The 18,317-nt window shown below is 39.7% G+C and overlaps 2 protein-coding genes across 2 annotated transcripts; both read right to left on the bottom strand.

The window, feature by feature from the left end:
* Positions 1 to 1,789: 1,789 nt before the first annotated feature.
* Positions 1,790 to 2,774, bottom strand: LOC144253577 (olfactory receptor 7E24-like). Its single transcript, XM_077795807.1, has one exon. The coding sequence runs from the start codon at positions 2,717 to 2,719 to the stop codon at positions 1,790 to 1,792; it is 930 nt and encodes a 309-aa protein (XP_077651933.1). The 5' UTR covers positions 2,720 to 2,774.
* A 5,806-nt stretch (positions 2,775 to 8,580) lies between these two features.
* On the bottom strand, positions 8,581 to 9,519 carry LOC113177996 (olfactory receptor 7D4-like). The gene has a single exon (XM_026382472.2). The coding sequence runs from the start codon at positions 9,517 to 9,519 to the stop codon at positions 8,581 to 8,583; it is 939 nt and encodes a 312-aa protein (XP_026238257.2).
* Between the last annotated feature and the right edge of the window lie 8,798 nt (positions 9,520 to 18,317).

The raw sequence follows: 18,317 nt of genomic DNA, 5'->3' as shown, positions 1-18,317 counted from the left end.
CACGGAACAAGGTGGAAAGTGGAGAAGTGATTCCAAGAGTCCCTAGTCAGCCTGACAATACAACTACAGAAGGGTGGGACTGGAGGGGAGAGTCACTCGCTTAGACCAGTGCATGACAAGCTCCAGGGGTAGATGGGCATGTGTGTTTAAGGAAGAGATTCCAGGAAAACCACCTTGCCTGGTGCTCTGACTTGCCCTTTTGAGCTTGGTCCCTGTCACGAAGGGGCAAAATTACGACATATGCAGTCGAGGGGGAGAAATAAAGAATGTCCACACGTCTCTGCCCTTTTCAATGCTTTATTCACTCAAAGCACTCAATACAGTTTCACTCTATAGATTCTGAATCAAGAAAACGACAGTCCTTAAAGCTAGGCACTGCGACAGACATAATCAGTTCACAGCAGACAATTCCAGATTAATTCTCAGCACTGCAAATACACCTAATCATGACAGGCTCATGACAGACACTCCCTCTGCACGCTGAGCTCAAAAGTCTCAGGCCTTAGGCTTTACGTCCAGCAGATGCACACTCACTCAGACCACGTTGATCAGGTCCTGAACCATGGCAGGCTTCTCCTGGGGTGGAGTGGATGACTGGTTGGGGAGAGGGTCATAGGGAGAAGTTGCAGCTCTCACCAAGGTCCAGGCGAGGCGGTAGAGTTGGAGAACGGTGAGGATCACGCAGAGGATCAGGAATGATGACAAGTGTTGGGATGTCAGGTCTTCATCAGGCTCTGCAGTTCGCGTGCTTCCTTTTTTCGGCTGGCTGAATCCTTGTTCATTTGCTCTATTATTTATACTAAATTTTGGGGCTTTTAAACCCCCCACTTTCAATCCTTATCAGCTACCACTGGATTTCAGAAACATCTGGTCTGGTGGTCTCCACTTGGGCCTTCTCGCCTTTCCCTCTTATCAGGTGAGGACAGCCTGCCAGAGCTTCACTCTGTTTATCAGGGTGAGGGGAAGTGACTTGTCTGAGGGCCACACTGGAGGGCTCTGTTAGATGTGCCTGGTGAGACTGCAGGTTTCAAACTGGAGTTTTTAAAATGGAGTTGCTTAGGCTCAGGCCTAAGGCCATCCTGACAATCCTTTAGGAACCAGCATCGGAACCTTTATAGAAGGTTCTTCTAAACATTTAATTAGTCAGATCCATATTAATGGGAATCCATAAGCATGAGACCTAGTCAAAAAAATTTTTAACTTCTCTTACAATGAAAGTCAAACTGGAGACCAGTGATCTGACCCCAAGATGTAACGTGCCTCAATTCATACTTAGATGTAATTGTTTTTTTAAAAAATATTTTTCTTAGTTGTAGATGGACACAATACATACTTACATATATATATGCATGTGTTGCTCATATATAAATGTGTTGCTCAGGATCCGACCCTGTGCATCGCATGTGCAAGGGAAGTGCTCTACCACTGAGCCACAACCCCAGCCCCTTTGGATAAAATTTTTAAAGAAAATTCACAAGAACTTTAAAGAACACCAATTTTAACCATGTAAAAATAAAGTTTCTCCATTCACCTGGAGTCCAGGGTATTCCTAAGAAGGACAGGGGTTGCCAATTTTGATGTTAACAATGAAAAGGGATCCAAGGAAAATCATGAAATTGAATTAAAGACACCCCAATAAAAAAGTATTCAGACATGAAATATGAAGTGAGCACCAACTAAGAAAACACAAAAATAGTGATTCCAAATTAAAGCATCTGAAGTCCTGGATGATTGAGTTTCTGATCAACACTAAGAAAAGATGGAACATCAGGCAGCCCACAGAATGAGCTTAGACCGTCCTGCTGTGCAGCCTCCTCAGGGCACCTCTAATGTCCCTGTTCCTCAGGCTGTAGATGAAGGGGTTCAGCATGGGGGTGACCACAGTGTACATCACTGAGGACACCACATCTTTCTTGGGGGAGGATGACACAGCTGAATGAAGGTACCCTGCAAGGCCTGTTCCATAAAATAAGCAAACAACTGAGAGGTGAGACCCACAGGTGGAGAAGGCTTTGTACTTCCCACCTGATGAAGGGATCCTCAGGATGGAGGAAACAATCTTATAATAAGAGAAAAGGATCCCTGAGACAGGAAAAAATCCAAAGATGGCACCAGTAAAATACATGACTATAGTATTGGTTAATGTATTAGTACAGGGAAAATTAAGTAGTTGAGATGGATCACAGAAGAAATTACCAATTTCCACATCCTTGAAGTAGTTGAGTTGTAGAGCAATCAAATTGTGCAGCTGGGAGTCCAAAAGGCTAACCAGAAAAGGCAGAAAAACTAAGAAGCCACAGAGGCGAGGGTTCATGATGACTGCATATTGCAAAGGGTGACAGATGGCCACATACCGGTCATAGGCCATCACAGTAAGAAGCATGTCATCCATACATCCAAAAATGCTAAATAGAGACATCTGTGTCAGGCAGCCCACATAGGAGATGGCTCTCCTGTGAGTTTGGATGTTCACCAGCATCTTTGGGACCGTGGTGGAGATGAAACCAATGTCAGCCAAGGACAGGTTGGAGAGGAAGAAGTACATGGGGGTGTGGAGGTGGGGGTCAGAGCTGACAGCCAGGATGATGAGCAGGTTCCCCAGGATGGTGACCAGGTACATGAACAGGAACAGTCCAAAGAGGAGGGGCTGCAGGTCTGGGTCCTCTGAGAGTCTCATGAGATGGAATTCTGAGATACCTGTTAGATTTTGTTTTCCCATATTCCTTGTACACCTTAGGAAAAAGGAAAATGGTTGAAAAATGAAACAAGTAGTTACTCAGAACTCTATATATTTTGAATTAAGTTTTGATAGTCATAAACTATTAGCAACATTTCCCATTTGTAATAAACCTCGTCTTCTTAGAGCTGTTCATACTTCAGAAATGCTCAACTGAGGAGATTTCAAAGACAAACAATATTAGAGATTAAAAAATACCTATCTCAGTAAAATAATGCCTACTCATTTAAGAAAAAGATATAACAATATTTTTGTGCATTAAAAAGTCTTTTTAATGAAATAAATTAAGAAGCATTATGACACTTATCAAAAGAAGAAATAAAAATGGCCCCCAAAATGCAAATGAACATATGAAAACATGTTCAATATCCCTAGCAATCAGAGAAATCCTAAAACAGCTGCCCTGAAATTTTTCCTCAATCCAGTTAGAATGGCAGTTACCAAGAATACAATATATAATAAACACTGGCAAGGATGTGAGGGAAAATGTTCACGTATGTGTTGTTGGTGGGACAGCAAATTAGTACAACCACTATGAAGAGTGATAGAGTTTCCTCAAGTGTAGGTATGAGGCTGGGGATATGGCGTAGTGATAGAGTGCTTGCCTAGCAAGCCCAAAGCTCAGGTTCAATATCCAGCAACTCAAAAAATAAAATAAAATAAAAAGAATGAAATCATCAACGACCCATCTCTCCTACTCCTTAGTATTTATCCAAAATAACTAAAATCAGTATACTATAATGATACATCCCCATCAATGTTTATAGCACTGTAACTCACAATCACCAACATATGGAACCAGCCCATCTGGATTACTAAGAAGGATGCATTTCCTATTACTGCAGGTGAGATATCTATGAAAACTAGAAGCAGTTTAGGTGGAAAGCACATTTTGAATAAGATTTCTGCTCCCCCCGCCACAACCAAAAACATACACTTCACATTCTTCATAGGAGAAACTTTGCATGTCGCTCACTTGGCCTGACACTGGAGACATGGAAGATACTGAAGCTCTCTGGCCAGGTGAGATCAAGGAGGACAGTTGGAATTACTAATGAACATATTTGTCCTCATTATGAGGAAACAGCACTTCCCAGGGTCCCAGGGTCTCTCCCACAAGCTGGGGTTCCCTTTGTGTTTACCTGGTCACAATGCTTCTCTGCTGGGTCATGACCAAGGAATGCAGGTCCGAAGACAGGCCCATGCCCAGCAAAGGGTGAGACTTTACCCCCAGGATAAATATATGTATCCAGCTTTGACAAGGATTCAGCATCAGATAGGATCTTCCTGGTGTGGGACCCTCAATACTGGAGCCATTCGACTGTGACAAAAGGGACAGGCTGACTATTGCCTATTAAATGGCCTTGGAAGCCCAAAGAACAGAGCTCCTAATTAGCCAAATTGCTCTGTGTTCCTCCAGTCTCTAAGGACTTCCTCACGCTAATGGAGGAGGAAGACAAAGAAAAGATGAAGGCCACAGATTGTTTCCAGTATATTCATCTACTCTGTAGGAAATCTGTGTGGACTGTTCACGTTTTTCATTCCTGTCTGTCTGCAAGTCTTTAAAAGAACTCATTTACATTTTAAAAGGGATTTACGTGAGAAACATAGTAAAACATTTGTAAGAACACATGTCAGATAGTTCCTCTTATTGCACCACTGACCTCACGCAGAGAAAACTGAGTCCAAGGAGAGGTGAAGTGACTTGTTCAGGGAGACAAACAATTGAGATGTGATCAGTTTTTCAAGTCTGACATTTGGGTACATTACATGATTTTATTTTAATGCAATATAATTGAAAAAATCAACCCACTCTCGGTCAAGACCAAGTAGCTTGTCATTATGCCGGGTTTTCAACAATTTTCTTTCTGCTCTAATCTCACCCCCTGTAGTTACCTTTTCATGCTGAGCAGGGACACTTGAAATCACCGCTCTGCTTTCCTTCTGGTTTTGTTTTTATGTACTTTCTTCCAGAATTTCACTACATGAAAAATTCAGGATATTTGTGTTACACCCCTAAGCTCAGTGTTTTCGAGAGCCCTTCAGTTTCTCTGTGACCTGGCTTTCCCCCTTTGCCCCTCCCAGCTATTCATCCCGTTAAAAGAACTGGATTATTTCTATTTCTTGGGTGAACACAAAGTGACAAATCACAAGAGAGAGAGAGAGAGAGAGAGAGAAAGGTATGTTTTGAGATGTCTGCAACTGAAGCATTTAAAAATACTCAGAAAATAAAGCCAGAGTCAGTGTGGCTCAGGTGTCCATCTGGTGCGTCACCGGGGGCTTCACATTTCTGGTTGCTATGTCTGAAGATTGTCTGGAGATTATTAAATCAAGAATTTCATCATAAACTGAACAAACTTTTACTTCTCTTACTTTATGTTGATATTAGTCCATGTCACCAGCCAAAGCAGGTTACCTGTTCTCCTTCCCATTTGGTAGCCAAAGTCCCTGGAAAATACAATGACAATGTGGCCTTCTTATAGTTTCTCTCTATTTTATTTAATAAATTAGAAGGGTTTCAGGGAAATTATTTAAATTCCACACCAAGTACCTAAAAGTAATGTCACAATCTTCGATGAGGATAGAAAATATAGAAAATAGAAAGAGTGTTGGAGTTAGAGACATTTCCTCAATCGTACACTGATTCTTACACCTGAGAATTTAGGCAACATCCCCTTCCCCTCGAGCCTAAGATTCCTCAGGAGCCAATGAACTGCATTAGTACATTTCTTCCAACTCCTTCAAATGATTATATATAAATTGTCATGAGCCAGCAAACAATAGTTCTCCATCAATGATAGCTCCTATTATTATATAAAAAGATTTGTTTTCCAATGCATATTCCTAGAATTCATAAGTCATTCGGTATTAGAAATTGTGTGGCTTGCATCATGATACAAAACATGCTTTTATTACATAATCTGAACACCAGGCATCTCTCACAGGGCATTGCACTCCTGGAGTTAGGTTATGTAATCCTGCAAAATTCACCTCTAGCATGTATCCATGTACGCATCAATAGCATCATCTGAACCACATTTAACTTGAAGGGGTATATATTTAGGACTTATTACATTGGTCAATAAACAATCAACTGTCTTAATCTTTATCATTTGTGAGGTCCTTATGGGTAGACTATGGACAATTTTCAAAGACTGTGATACCCATGTCACCTATTTTATCAACTTCGATGAAGACAGAGAATTGTTTATTTTATTAAAGGTTTTATTAGGTGATAACACATACAAAATCTGAAAGAAGTACATCTGGAGTGAGAGGAGCACTTTCTCAAGAAAAAATCAGAGCTACTGGATACCCTTATTGTGTCTGCACATGGAAGGACAGCAGTTTAATGTGATGCTCTAGTGAGACCCTATTGTTGGAAGAGAACCAAGGTTATTCTTTTTGACTTCAGGTCCAAGAGCAGCAGAGTCAAAACTGTGGAAATGTCCCCTACAGAAGAGAGGTACATATGCCATCTGCCTGTTCTTCTGTAGGATATTTTTGCTGACAGACTGGTGTCTTGGTGGGTGGTGGGCCATATGGAGAGGGACAGCTCCACCTTCTTGGGGTACTTAGGAACTAATGCACTGATGGAAGGACAGGCCTGGTCTTCCCTTGTTCTGCCACCTGCTTGCACACACTGACAAGCCAGCTTCTGTGTTCTGAGATTCTCCATCAGAGTCCCTTGTGGCTAGGAATTAGGAGAGGCCTCTGGTCACCATCCAGCAAGAACCTGAATCCTGCCCACAGCTGCATGAAATACCTTTGCAGCAGATCCTCAGCTGTGAAGCCACGAGATGACTGTAACCCTGGCTGGCACCCCAGCTGCAGTCTTCTAAGATGTTCTGACATACCAGTGGGGTGGAAAGTTACCAAAAGTCTTTGTAAAGACCAATAGTTTCTAATATGCAATCCTGCATCAAATTAACAGAAAAAAATCAGAATTGGAGTCTTATCCATACTAGCAAAAAACATACATTACAAAGGAATGGTGATTCCAAACCACAGGCCAGTAGTATAGAAAGAAAAAACAGGAAATCTTGTCATTTGAGACAACATGGATGAAACCATATGACATTCTCTTAAAAGAGGAGAGTCAGTCATAAATCTCTCTTAAGTATGGTATCTAAAATAGTCCAACTCATGAAAACAGAGATTAAAAGGGCGTTTACCAGAGAAGTGGTATGAGTAGATGTTGGTCCAAGGACACAAAATTTTAGTTGGGAGAAATAACTTCAAAGGATGCATTATATACCACTATGATTTAAATGAACAAAAATAAATTGTGTGCTTCACATAAATTGGAAACCATATACAAAATGGGGAGATATTTTCTAAACACATATCTTATGAGTCAAGTATCCACAATGGACAAAGAAATCTTAGAGGTCAGAAGCAAATGCACACTGTACCATTGCAAAATGAGCAAGTAAGTGAGAAGTCATTTTTCCAAAGTATACATAGTGCCTTCCAATAGCCATCTGGAAGATGTCGAATTAATCATGGCTAAATGCAAATCAAAAGCACAGTGAGATTATTAACATTAATCATAGAGGACAGCGGATTTTGTAACAGCATATTTGTAAATGCATATAACCCAACTTTATGAATTTCACATACTCCTTAAGTATTGCTAAGGATATGAACATTTTGGTAGCTCTACACAATAGAATGTGAAATGTGCTCAGCTATAACAACTAAACGTAAAATGACCATACAACACAGAAGTTCCACTCTGAGATTATTACTACAATAATTAAAACAAGCGTAGACATTTGTTTGCTTAATAACGAGGTCAGGGAAAAAGTTTTGCTTGGGGATTTTGTCATTATGCACAATCACCGAGCATACTTAAACGAAGATGGGTAAGGGTTAATGTACGCAGGTTTTTATTGACTTAAATACCCCAAATAGGATAATTACACAATTGTCCAAAACTGAATATCCGGAAAGACAGCTTGTGTGTATACATGCAGTGGAATAGTATTCAGCCAGAACAAGGACTGGGACTGGATAACATTACCAGTGAAAGAATCAAAAGAACAGAGGAAAAGAAGAAATAAGGGACGGAGGGAGAAAAGAAAGAAAGGCAGCAAAGAAGAAAGAAAAAAATAGGAAGGAAGGAAGGGAGGGAGGGAGGGAGGGAGGGGAAAGCAAAGATCACAAATGATGCACCATGTTTCAGAGACATTATGTCACCATGAAAGCAAAGGACAAACTCACTTTCAGGACTGGATTCCAGCTTTCACGTGGGAAACACAACCATTCTTACAAAAATGAGGCTACCAAATCTAGGAGTTGGGCTCCGTGCCATGTTCCAGGTGAGCATGAATTCCAAGCTCAGTCTCTTTTCCAAAGTTAGCAAATTTCATAGAACATCCCCCAAGCAATGTTTTCAGGATTGAATAAAGCCATGCATGTAAAGGACAAACACACTCTGAGTATTGTCAGCACTTGGCTGTGATGGTTTTCATTCATTTTCTTCCAGGGAAAACAGGGATACAACCAAAGTGAGGTCAAGAAACTTCAAGCAACAATTTTTGAGGAATCCATCTCAGCATGGGATATAAGTGCTGGCTCTCATGTTGGGATCTCAGCAAGGCCTGTTAGACAACATGACACACTTGAGACTTCGTGAACCATGGGCAGGGAAGAGTCAACACGGGAGGTTGCTGAAGAGAAAAAAGAAATGAATATCGGGAAAAGGAAAGTCACGAGAGCTTTGGGAATACAAGAAATTAAGCATGAAATTTAGGGTAGAAAAGAGTTAAGATATTGTAATTCAGGGCATTGTTCCTCAGGGGACACGACATGCTCTTATTTCTGAGGTCCCTGATCCATCAAGGACAAGAGGCTGCTCTGCTGAGGAGCCTCCCCAGGGCCCCCTTCGCATCCTTGTTCCTCAGGCTGTAGATGAAGGGGTTCAGCATGGGGGTGACCACAGTGTACATCACGGAGGCAATAGAGCTTGCCTGGGCAGAATGGGTCAGAGCAGAGCTGAGGTAAACCCCAAGTCCTGTTCCACAGAACAAGGAGACCACGCAGAGGTGGGACCCACAGGTGGAAAAGGCTTTAGACTTCGTCTTCATGGAGGACATCCTCAGTAAGGAGGAGACAATCTGAGAGTAAGAATAGAGGATCCCAGTGACAGGGAACACACCCAGCAGGGCAGTCGCCAGGTACACAAACAAGTTATTGATAAAGGTGTCAGAGCTGGCCACCCCGAGAAGCTGAGCCAGTTCACAGAAGAAATGTGGGATTTCAGTGCCCGTGGAGAAGGTCAGTCGCTTCACCAGTAGAATATGAATCAGGGAGACCCAGGACAGGATGAGCCAAGACAGCAGCACCAGGTAGACACAGAGCCGGGGGTTCATGATGACTGTGTATTTCAGAGGGTGGCAGATGGCCACAAAGCGGTCATAGGCCATGATTGTCAACAGAATATTATCCACTCCAACTAGAGTTGTGAAAAAATATGTCTGAGTGAGGCACTGGATGTAGGAGATGTCTTTGCTCTGTGTGTGAATGTTCACCAGCATCTTTGGGACTGTGGTGGAGATGAAGCAGATATCGGCCCAGGACAGGTTGGAGAGGAAGAAGTACATGGGGGTGTGGAGGTGGGAGTCAGAGCTGACGGCCAGGATGATGAGCAGGTTCCCAAGCACTGTGACCAGGTACATGGACAGGAACAGTCCAAAGAACATTGGCTGCAGTTCAGGATCCTCTGAGAGGCCCAGGAGGAGGAACTGTGTCAGAATTGTGTGGTTTTCTGCTTCCATGGAGCTGATGATCTGCTGAGAAAGGAGGTAAATGCATGTTCAATAAAGAATGAATTTGTACCTCGGGTATTGACCACCTTTTAATATCACCCTTCTATTTGATCGTGGCAATCACTGTGATCCCCTCCTCGAAGCGGCAGCTCATTTCTCATTTAAATGTGTATAAGCATCCACACTTCCTTTAATGCAGCATAAATTTCTTCTCTTTATCAGGGATGTCCTGTGTGAATACTTCCATTTGAATTCATGGACATCAACTAATGTTATATTTTATAGTGCCATTCCAACCTAACCCCAGACATTCCATGTAGTTTCTCTGATGATCTCTAGATATTACTGCTTCTTTTGGGAAAACCTCCACATTCGTGATTAACCTACATACCATCTTTTTATGACTTGACTGTTTATAACAAAATGACATTTCACTGTCAGTGCCTTAAATTTTTTCCCTTTAAAATGAGTTTATTGTTGTTACATTGTTGGTATGGTTTAAAAATGCCTCTGTTCATGGTGGCAGTTTCAATACATGATAGCTATTATTATAATTATGCTCATCCTTTTAATTACAATTACTCTGGATATGTAAGTGTCCAAAGGTGGGCTACAGAGTTCTCATTTATTGGGTTCTTGAGATGGAATTCTAAGAATTGAATTTTAGTCCACCAGCCTACAACCTTTGTGGTCCTGAAAAAAGTCTAATTCTCTTAAAAGCAAATATTTCACCACTGCCGTAGGAGAAATAAATACTAACTATCTGGTAGGATTGAACATTTAAATTAATTAAAATGATTTAATTGTTCTCCTACAATGGACTCTCATAAGTGTGAAATTCTGTTCTTACGACCTCAATAGGTCATCCTTGCATTTCTATCATGAATCAATATCACCTTTAACCGTGGCTGCCATCTGTATGCAATTCTGATTATTATCAATTCAACATTTCCTCTTTGAACTATGTAGATTAGAGAAGGAAATAAAGGGTACCACCATTAAAATCAGATACAAGGCAGGATAATGTCTCCCTGCTTGAATGGGCGATAGATGATAGACATAATAGATTAAAATTTTCAAAAACTTAAAAATACTGTAATGTTTATTGGAAAATTATGAGTTAAAAATTCATGATCACATTCTCCCTGACACAAAAATGTTAATGTTATGAATTCCCGCAGGTTTTTAATTAATTAAAGTCAGAGAAACATCACTGAAGACCAATTTACTATGTGAGGGTGGGTAGAAGACTCTTCTCTGAAATAGTAATAACTCCATCAATGAGGAAGGAAGGGTCATCGTTAATCACTGGAGGTGAGGAAGGAAGAAGCCTTCTAGGCTAAGAGGTGAGAATGGGTAGTTGCCCTGTGGGGTGGTCAAGTCAGCATAAGAGAGGCTTTGAGAGGCCTGGTGATGGTGAACTGGGGCTGAGGCTCATTAAGGACAGAGTGTGAGACCAATTAAAGCTTCCTTTAGCTGATTTATTATCCTGTAGGCCCTGAGGTAGTGAGGGTTTTGGCTCATCATTTACCTTTCAGGGACTCACATGCTACACCAGCCACATTTTTAGTAGTGAACAAATACAATTGTTGGAGACATAATAAAGATTGAAATAAAAATGTGTTCTCTAATATAAAGGAGAAGACGTCATGCCTGTCACATGCCTGAAGATTCACAAACAGGAGTAGTGACATTAAATACAATGCATTTATGTTTATTTTAAAAGCATAACACATGATGAAAAGGATCAATGATTCTATGAATTAAAACTGTTCATTATAAGGAAGTTTGTTAACACCCTCCATAGAAAAATAGATCGATTAATAGTAATCCTAGATATGATCACAGTTAAAACTGCATTTGAAAAACACCATCAGGCATTTCTGTGCTTACCATCCAAGGCTGAGGCGGCCTGCAAACAGAAAAACCATGGACATTTTCCTGACTCAGTAAAAAACGATAGTTTTCAAACAATAGCCCAAAGGAAATGTTATCTTCAAATGCTACAGATTTGTATTATATCCATGAACATGCCAAGGCAGCCTCTTCCAACTTCAGTCATTGAACATTTTACTAAGCTTTCAAAGGAATTGGGAAAGGGAGGAGAGGAATTTAGATTAATAAACATCTAAAAAAAAAACCCAGCAGATGCTGTTCTTGGTAGAGCTGCTGTGGACACTAATGTGAGACAATAACTATAAAAATACAGAATTAGTAAGAGACAGATAACTAGAGACAGATCTGCTGGTGAAAATAGAAAGTGGAACGGAAAACTCCAGTCACACTTGGAAGAAGGTAGGTAAGAGGTCTTTGGTGAGTTGTTAATAAATAGGAATTGGAGGCAGAAAACCTGACAGGAGGGTACAATTACAAGCAAGAGTGGAGAAGAGTCAGGATCAACAGAAGCAAAAGAAAACAAAGCACACACTGGTCCTGGGGTGGATCCCAAGAACACAAAGGGAAGCAGAAGAGCAGCTGGAAGAGACCTGTCAATGGAAACTAAAATTCCTTTAGAAGAACTTCACAGCCCAGAGGAATCGGGGGCTTCCTGGGCATTACCGTCCTAGATCAAAGCCCAGCGCCCACTTTCTCTCCTGTCTGCTCCACCAGCCTGCCTGGGACACCAGCTCATGAGCGGTTGTCACTGAAGCATTCTCTTCACCACAATCTGTGACTAAGAAGGGTACAGGCTTTTTATACAGGATGTGATTAGAGAACTCCTTGTAAGGGGCACCAGGAGCTTTATTAAATAGTCTACTGCCTCAGGGTTTGAATTCTCAGAGTTCCTCATTAAATAAATTGTTCTGTCTTCTTTCTACTCTACAAGCAATTCAGCTCCCTTGGGATACAAAGAAGAGAGCACACAGGAAAATTTTCAGTCAATTTTGTTTTCATTTAGACCGCTGTGAATGTGATTTCTTTTTTTATTCCAAGGAAAACCTCTTTTTTTCCCCCCTAAGTTTGATTTTAAAGCTATGAGATTTACTCTTAGGGATGTTTAATTCCTACAAAGAACCAATCTCAGGAGCAGTCTCTCTCGGATAATGCCTCCTTAGATGAACTTTTGTGATGTTATGAATAGTATGATGTCCACCACATTTTGAAGGAAAATAAGTCCTTTCTCTTCAATGTTTCCCAATTTTTTAATTATTCAAATGTATTTTTCATATTTTTAGTTAAAAGTGTATGTTCAACTTGTGCAACATGTCTATGAGTATCATATACCGTGAAATGGCTAAACCCAGATAATTAACGTAGGCATAATCTCACAGTTATTTTTGTGGGGAGAACACTTAACATCCGCTCAGCATTTTCCAGTACATTGTACCATCATTAACTGTGGTCACCATGGTGTACATCTGATCTCTTGAACCCATTCCTCATCTCTAATTAGAATTTTGTATCCTTCGCCCAACATTTTCCAACAATGCTCCCAACTGTCCTAGCCTCAGGAAATCTCCATTCTATCACCTATTTCTATGAGATCAACTTCATCCAATACAGAGAGGAATGAGATCATGGAGATTTCATCTCCCTGTGCCTAGCTCTTTTGATCTAATAACTATTCTTCAAGTTTATTCTGATGGATGTAAATGACAGGATTTCCTCTATTTTATGCCTTTTTAATTGACATATGTGTGATATTAGGAAACTATTGATTTTTTGCACTACTTACAACCTCCTCCGACCCTTCAGTGATTCAGAGTGTCACCCTAGTCTGTAATCAAGGTGTTAGTGAGGGCTGCTTCACCTCAAGGCTCCACAGTGGAAAAAGGCCTGTGGGTGCATTTCTTGCTTGCAGGCTCACTCCCAGGGCTGGGGCTAGGGTTTGGTTCCTTTCAGGCTGGTGGATGAAAGACGGCCTTGGTCCTTGACACTTGAATCTCTCAGGACATGCTCTCAACATGGATGTTGGCTTCCATGAAAGCTAGTGAGCATGTAACAGAGCAACAGCCAGTCACAAATTAAAATCCAGTGTCTATTCTATAATCTCAGATGTGACATTTCATCCTTTTGCCAGTTTATGTGAGCCAGTTTGGTTGTTGCTGCTCCTGTGACCAAAATATCCATCAAGAACAACTTAGAGGAAGGAAAGCTATTTGAGCTCATGGTTCCAGAGGTTTGGTCCATAGTTGGCTGAGCCCATTGCTTTGGGCACAAGTAAGGTTGGACATCATGATGGAAGGGGAGGTGGGGGAGCACTGCTCCATTTATAGGTGGTGAAGAAGTAAGAGAGGAAAAAGAGAAGGGGTTTTACTGCAAATGAGCTCATTCAGGGTATACTCCAGTGCCCCACCTCCTGCAAGCCTTGACCTACCTGCCTAGAGTTACCAGTCAGTCAGTCCATTCACATTAGGATGGACTAATTAGGCTATAACTCTCATGGTTTAATCATTTTACCTCTTAATATTCCTCCAGTAACACAGGAGCTTTGGGGACACCTCATCCAAACTATAATGTTGTTGGTTGGAAGCAAAATGGGGTTCCAGGATACACTCAAGGGGATGAGTGTGGGCAATGGTATGGATATGAGAAGTGAGGCTTGGTGAGCACATGTGAAAGCTGCCTTCTTAATTCTTGAGTTCCAAGAAGAACCTCACAAGGCTGTGGAGATGTTGCTGTGCTCTCCAGCATAGTCCAGAACTCATCACAACAACAAAGCCTGAGCAAAATTTCCTCCATACTTGACAAGGGCATAAAAATTGGCTCTGATATTTGCATTTCTGAAGATTCTACCATGCCATTCCAGGACTTGTAGTCAGAAGAAGCAAAACTGGTTGCTCTTTCATTGTTAGAGTTCCTGTATTGCCATCATATCACATGTTCAACAATGTCCCTGGTGGCTTCTGATTTCCATTCTTCTAGAAATAGCTCATCTTGATGCAGAATGTATTCCTTCAGATTAACTTATGTTCACGGTTCCTGAATGTTTAAGTAAATGTGCTTCATCCGTCTGTTCTTTTCTACTTGTTAAGTTGGATGAGAATGGATGTCCTTAGCTACCTTCCATATCCTATCCATGCAGCCACCATGGCTCAGAGGACTCTGTGTGGGGAATTCATAGATGTGTCATTAATTGATGTGACAGAATCTTAACAATATGCTGAATTAAATTGGATATATATATAAAGAAAGGGTCTCATGTAGCTGTGTGTCAGAAAGTAGAATAGTCTGACTTTGGTGAAATCAAATGATCAATGGCAGGCATTAGAGTATAATTTCAGGTCAAGAGACTAGATTTTGAGAGATTTTTGAATGCTTAGAGAGGAACAAAAATGTAATATGATGCTGAAATCCTTTCTCAGAAGACAAAAGTGATCAGATGCTAACATGGCTGTCAAAGATTAGGGCAGAAGACAATATTTTTTGTGGAAAAACAAGAAATTTTGCTTGTTTCATCAAATGAATGAACTCACTCTCAAATGATTTATTTCCTCAAATTAATGGGTACAATGGTAACTTCTCACATTCTGTTTTGTCTTACCTTTTCTTATGATCAGAACACTCAAATGCTGCCCACGTATTCTATGTATTCTTCCTGTTGTTGCTATTTGAAAAAAAATTACATGATATTGAAAGTCCAAGAAAATATATCTGGCTACATTGCCAAATTCATTTACTGATTCTAGAAGTTTTCAGGTGGACCTTTTTTGGTCTTCTAGGTATAGAATCATCATCAGCAAATAGTGTCCATTTGAGTTCTTCTTTTCCTATGTGTATCCCTTTAATTTTTTCATCTAATTGCTCTGGCCAGTGTTTCAAGAACTATGTTAAATAGAAGTGGTGAAAGAGGGCATCTCTATGTTGTTCCAGTTTTTAGAAGGAATGCCTCCAATTTTTCTCCATTTAGAATGATGTTGGCCTGGGGCTTAGCATAGATAGCCTTTATAATATGTTCCTGTTATCCCTAATTTTTCTAGTGTTTTAAAAATGAAGGGGTGGTATCTTTTGTTAAATTTCTGCATCTATTAGGATGATCACGTGATTCTTATCATTAAGTCTATTGATGTGATAAATGACATTTATTGGTTTCAATATGTTGAACCATTCTTGCATCCCTGGGATGAATATCACTTGAATATGGTGCATGATCTTTTATATGTTTTTGTATTCAATTTGCCAGAATTTTACTGAGAATTTTTGCATCTATGTTCATTAAAGATAATGGTCTGAAGTTTTCTTTTTTTGCTGTGTCTTTGCCTGGTTTCGGAATCAGGGTGATATTGCCTCAAATCAAATGCACTTCTGTGACAAATCAAATGCATTTCAGTGACAAATCCTCAGAAAGGGAAAACCATCCCATTGACAATAGCCTCAAAACAAAACAAAACAAAACAAAACAAAACAAAACAAAACTTGGGAATCAACAAAAGAGATGAAAGTTCTATATAATGAAAATTACAGAACCCTAAAGAAAAAAATCAAAAAATACCTTAGAAGATGGAAAGATCTACCTTGCTCTTGGATAGACACAATTAATATTATCAAAATGACCATACTACAAAAAGCACTATACAGATTTAACAGAATTCCAATCAAAATCCTAATGACATTCCTCATAGAAATAGAAAAGCAGACATGAATTTTATCTGGAAAAATAAGAGACCCAGAATAGCTAAAGCAATCATAGCAGTGAAGCAGGTGGCATCATTCTGCCAGACCTTAAACTATACTACAGAGCAACAGTAACAAAAAGAGCATGGTATTGGCACGAAAACATATTAGTAGTCTGATGGTACAGAACAGAGGACACAGAGATAACTAACAAAATTACAATTATCTTATATTAGACAAAGGTGCCAAAAACATGCATTGGAGAAAAAGATATCCTCTTCTGCAAATGGTGCTGGGAAAACTGGAAATCCATATGCAACAAAATGAAATTTAACCCCTATCTCTCACCATGCGCAAAACTCAACTCAAAATGGATCAGAGACCCTGCATCTAACAGAAAAAGTAGGACTAATCTCCATCCTGTGGGGTTAGGCCCCAACTTCCTTAATAAGACTCCTTTGGTGCAAGAAAATTAAAATCAAGAATCAATAAATGGGATGGATTCAAACTAAAAAGTTTCTTCTCAGCAAAAGAAACAATCTGTGAGGTGAATAGAGAGCCTACCCCTCACACATAAGATAGAGCACTAATCTGTAGTGTATATAAAGAACTCAAAAAGCTAAGCACCAAAAAAAAAATAAAAACCTAATCAATAAATGGGCCAAGACCTGAAGAGACACTTCTCAGAAGATGATCTACAATCAATCAACAAATATATTAAAAAAGTTCATCATTGCTAGCAATTAGAGAATTGCAAATCAAAACTACTCTAAGATTTCATCTCTTTCCAGTCAGAATGGCAGCTATTATGAATACAAACAACAATAACTGTTGGCGAGGATGCAGGAAAAAAAGGTACACTCATACACTGCTGATGGGACTGCAGATTGGTGTAGCCAATATGGATAGCAGTATGGAGATTCTTGGAGAATTAGGAATGGAACCACCATTTGACTCATCTATACCCAAATGACTTACAAACAGCAGACTCCAGGGACTTAGCCACAACAGTGTTTATAGAAGCTCAGTTCACAATAGCTAAACTGTGGGACCAACCTAGATGCCCTTCAATAGATGAATGGATAAAAAAATTTGACATATATATACACAATGAAATAATACTCAGCAATAAATAGAATAAAATCATGGCATTTTCAGGCAAATGGATAGAGTTAGAGAAAATAATGCTAAGTAAAGTTAGCTGATTCCCCAAAACCAAATGCAGAGTGTTTTCTCAGACATAAGGAGGCTGATTCATAGTGGGGTAGGGTGAGGGAGCATGGGAGGAATAGACAAACTCTACATAGGGCAGAGGGGTAGGAGGGGAAGGGAGGAGGCAAGGGGTTAGAAATGATGGTGGAATGTGATGAACATTATTATCCAAAGTACAGGTATGGAGACATGAATGGTGTGAATATACTTTGTATACAATCAGAGATATGAAAAATTGTGCTTTATATGTGTAGTAATATGTATTGTAATGCATTCTCTTATCATATATAAATTAAAAAAATCAATAAAAAATATAAAAATAGCTAGAGGTTTTTTACTCTCAGGACTTCTTAGATAAGTGTACTTTTATAGATGGTGTAGGACTCCAAGAAAAATGGGAAATATTGTACAAATGGATGAAAAATGTCTTCATGCTTTCTTGTAAGATGTGAGTAATTTTTTACTCCATGGTATACAAATATAGATGTGCCAATAATTGCTATCATTTTGTCATGCTTTGAGATATAGATGAATGTTATTCATTTTATGTGCTTAACCTGGTCAAGATATTGTTGTGTAAACATAAAAATATACCTGTCTGTAAAAAATGCAGTTGTTTGTCAGATATCCAGGGTTAAGGCACACTGGAGTCCAAATAATTTATTGGAATTGCTTCCTTCTTGGAATACAGAATAATGATATATCTCCTTAAGGATTCTTGCCATGTTCACACATTTGCTAGAAAATCCTAAGGGACTACAAACAAAAATCATTAAAAATGAACATATTGAAAGGTTCAGAGTAAAGTACCAAGTTCTGGCCCACACAACTAAAAAATTCAGAAGCTAATATTAAAATTCAGATTTTCTGTCTGCAAAGCCATTTGTTGAATCTCTTAGTATGAGAACAAAAGTTTAAAATTATCAATCTGTTTCAATACACTAAACACACTGTCTTGATCAATATATTTAACTACATTCTCTCAAGCATGCTCTTAGTTAAGTATTTGTTCCGCACCCATAGACACTTGAAGAAGTTAA

The sequence above is a fragment of the Urocitellus parryii genome, chromosome 3 (genome assembly GCF_045843805.1).
Source record: "Urocitellus parryii isolate mUroPar1 chromosome 3, mUroPar1.hap1, whole genome shotgun sequence".
Taxonomy (NCBI): Eukaryota; Metazoa; Chordata; class Mammalia; order Rodentia; family Sciuridae; genus Urocitellus; species Urocitellus parryii.
This window is presented reverse-complemented; position numbering and strand designations above follow the sequence as displayed.

What these genes read in the sequence shown, in the direction of transcription:
- LOC144253577 (XM_077795807.1), bottom strand. Translation starts at nt 2,719, where the DNA reads ATGGGAAAACAAAATCTAACAGGTATCTCAGAATTCCATCTCATGAGA.
- LOC113177996 (XM_026382472.2), bottom strand. Translation starts at nt 9,519, where the DNA reads ATGGAAGCAGAAAACCACACAATTCTGACACAGTTCCTCCTCCTGGGC.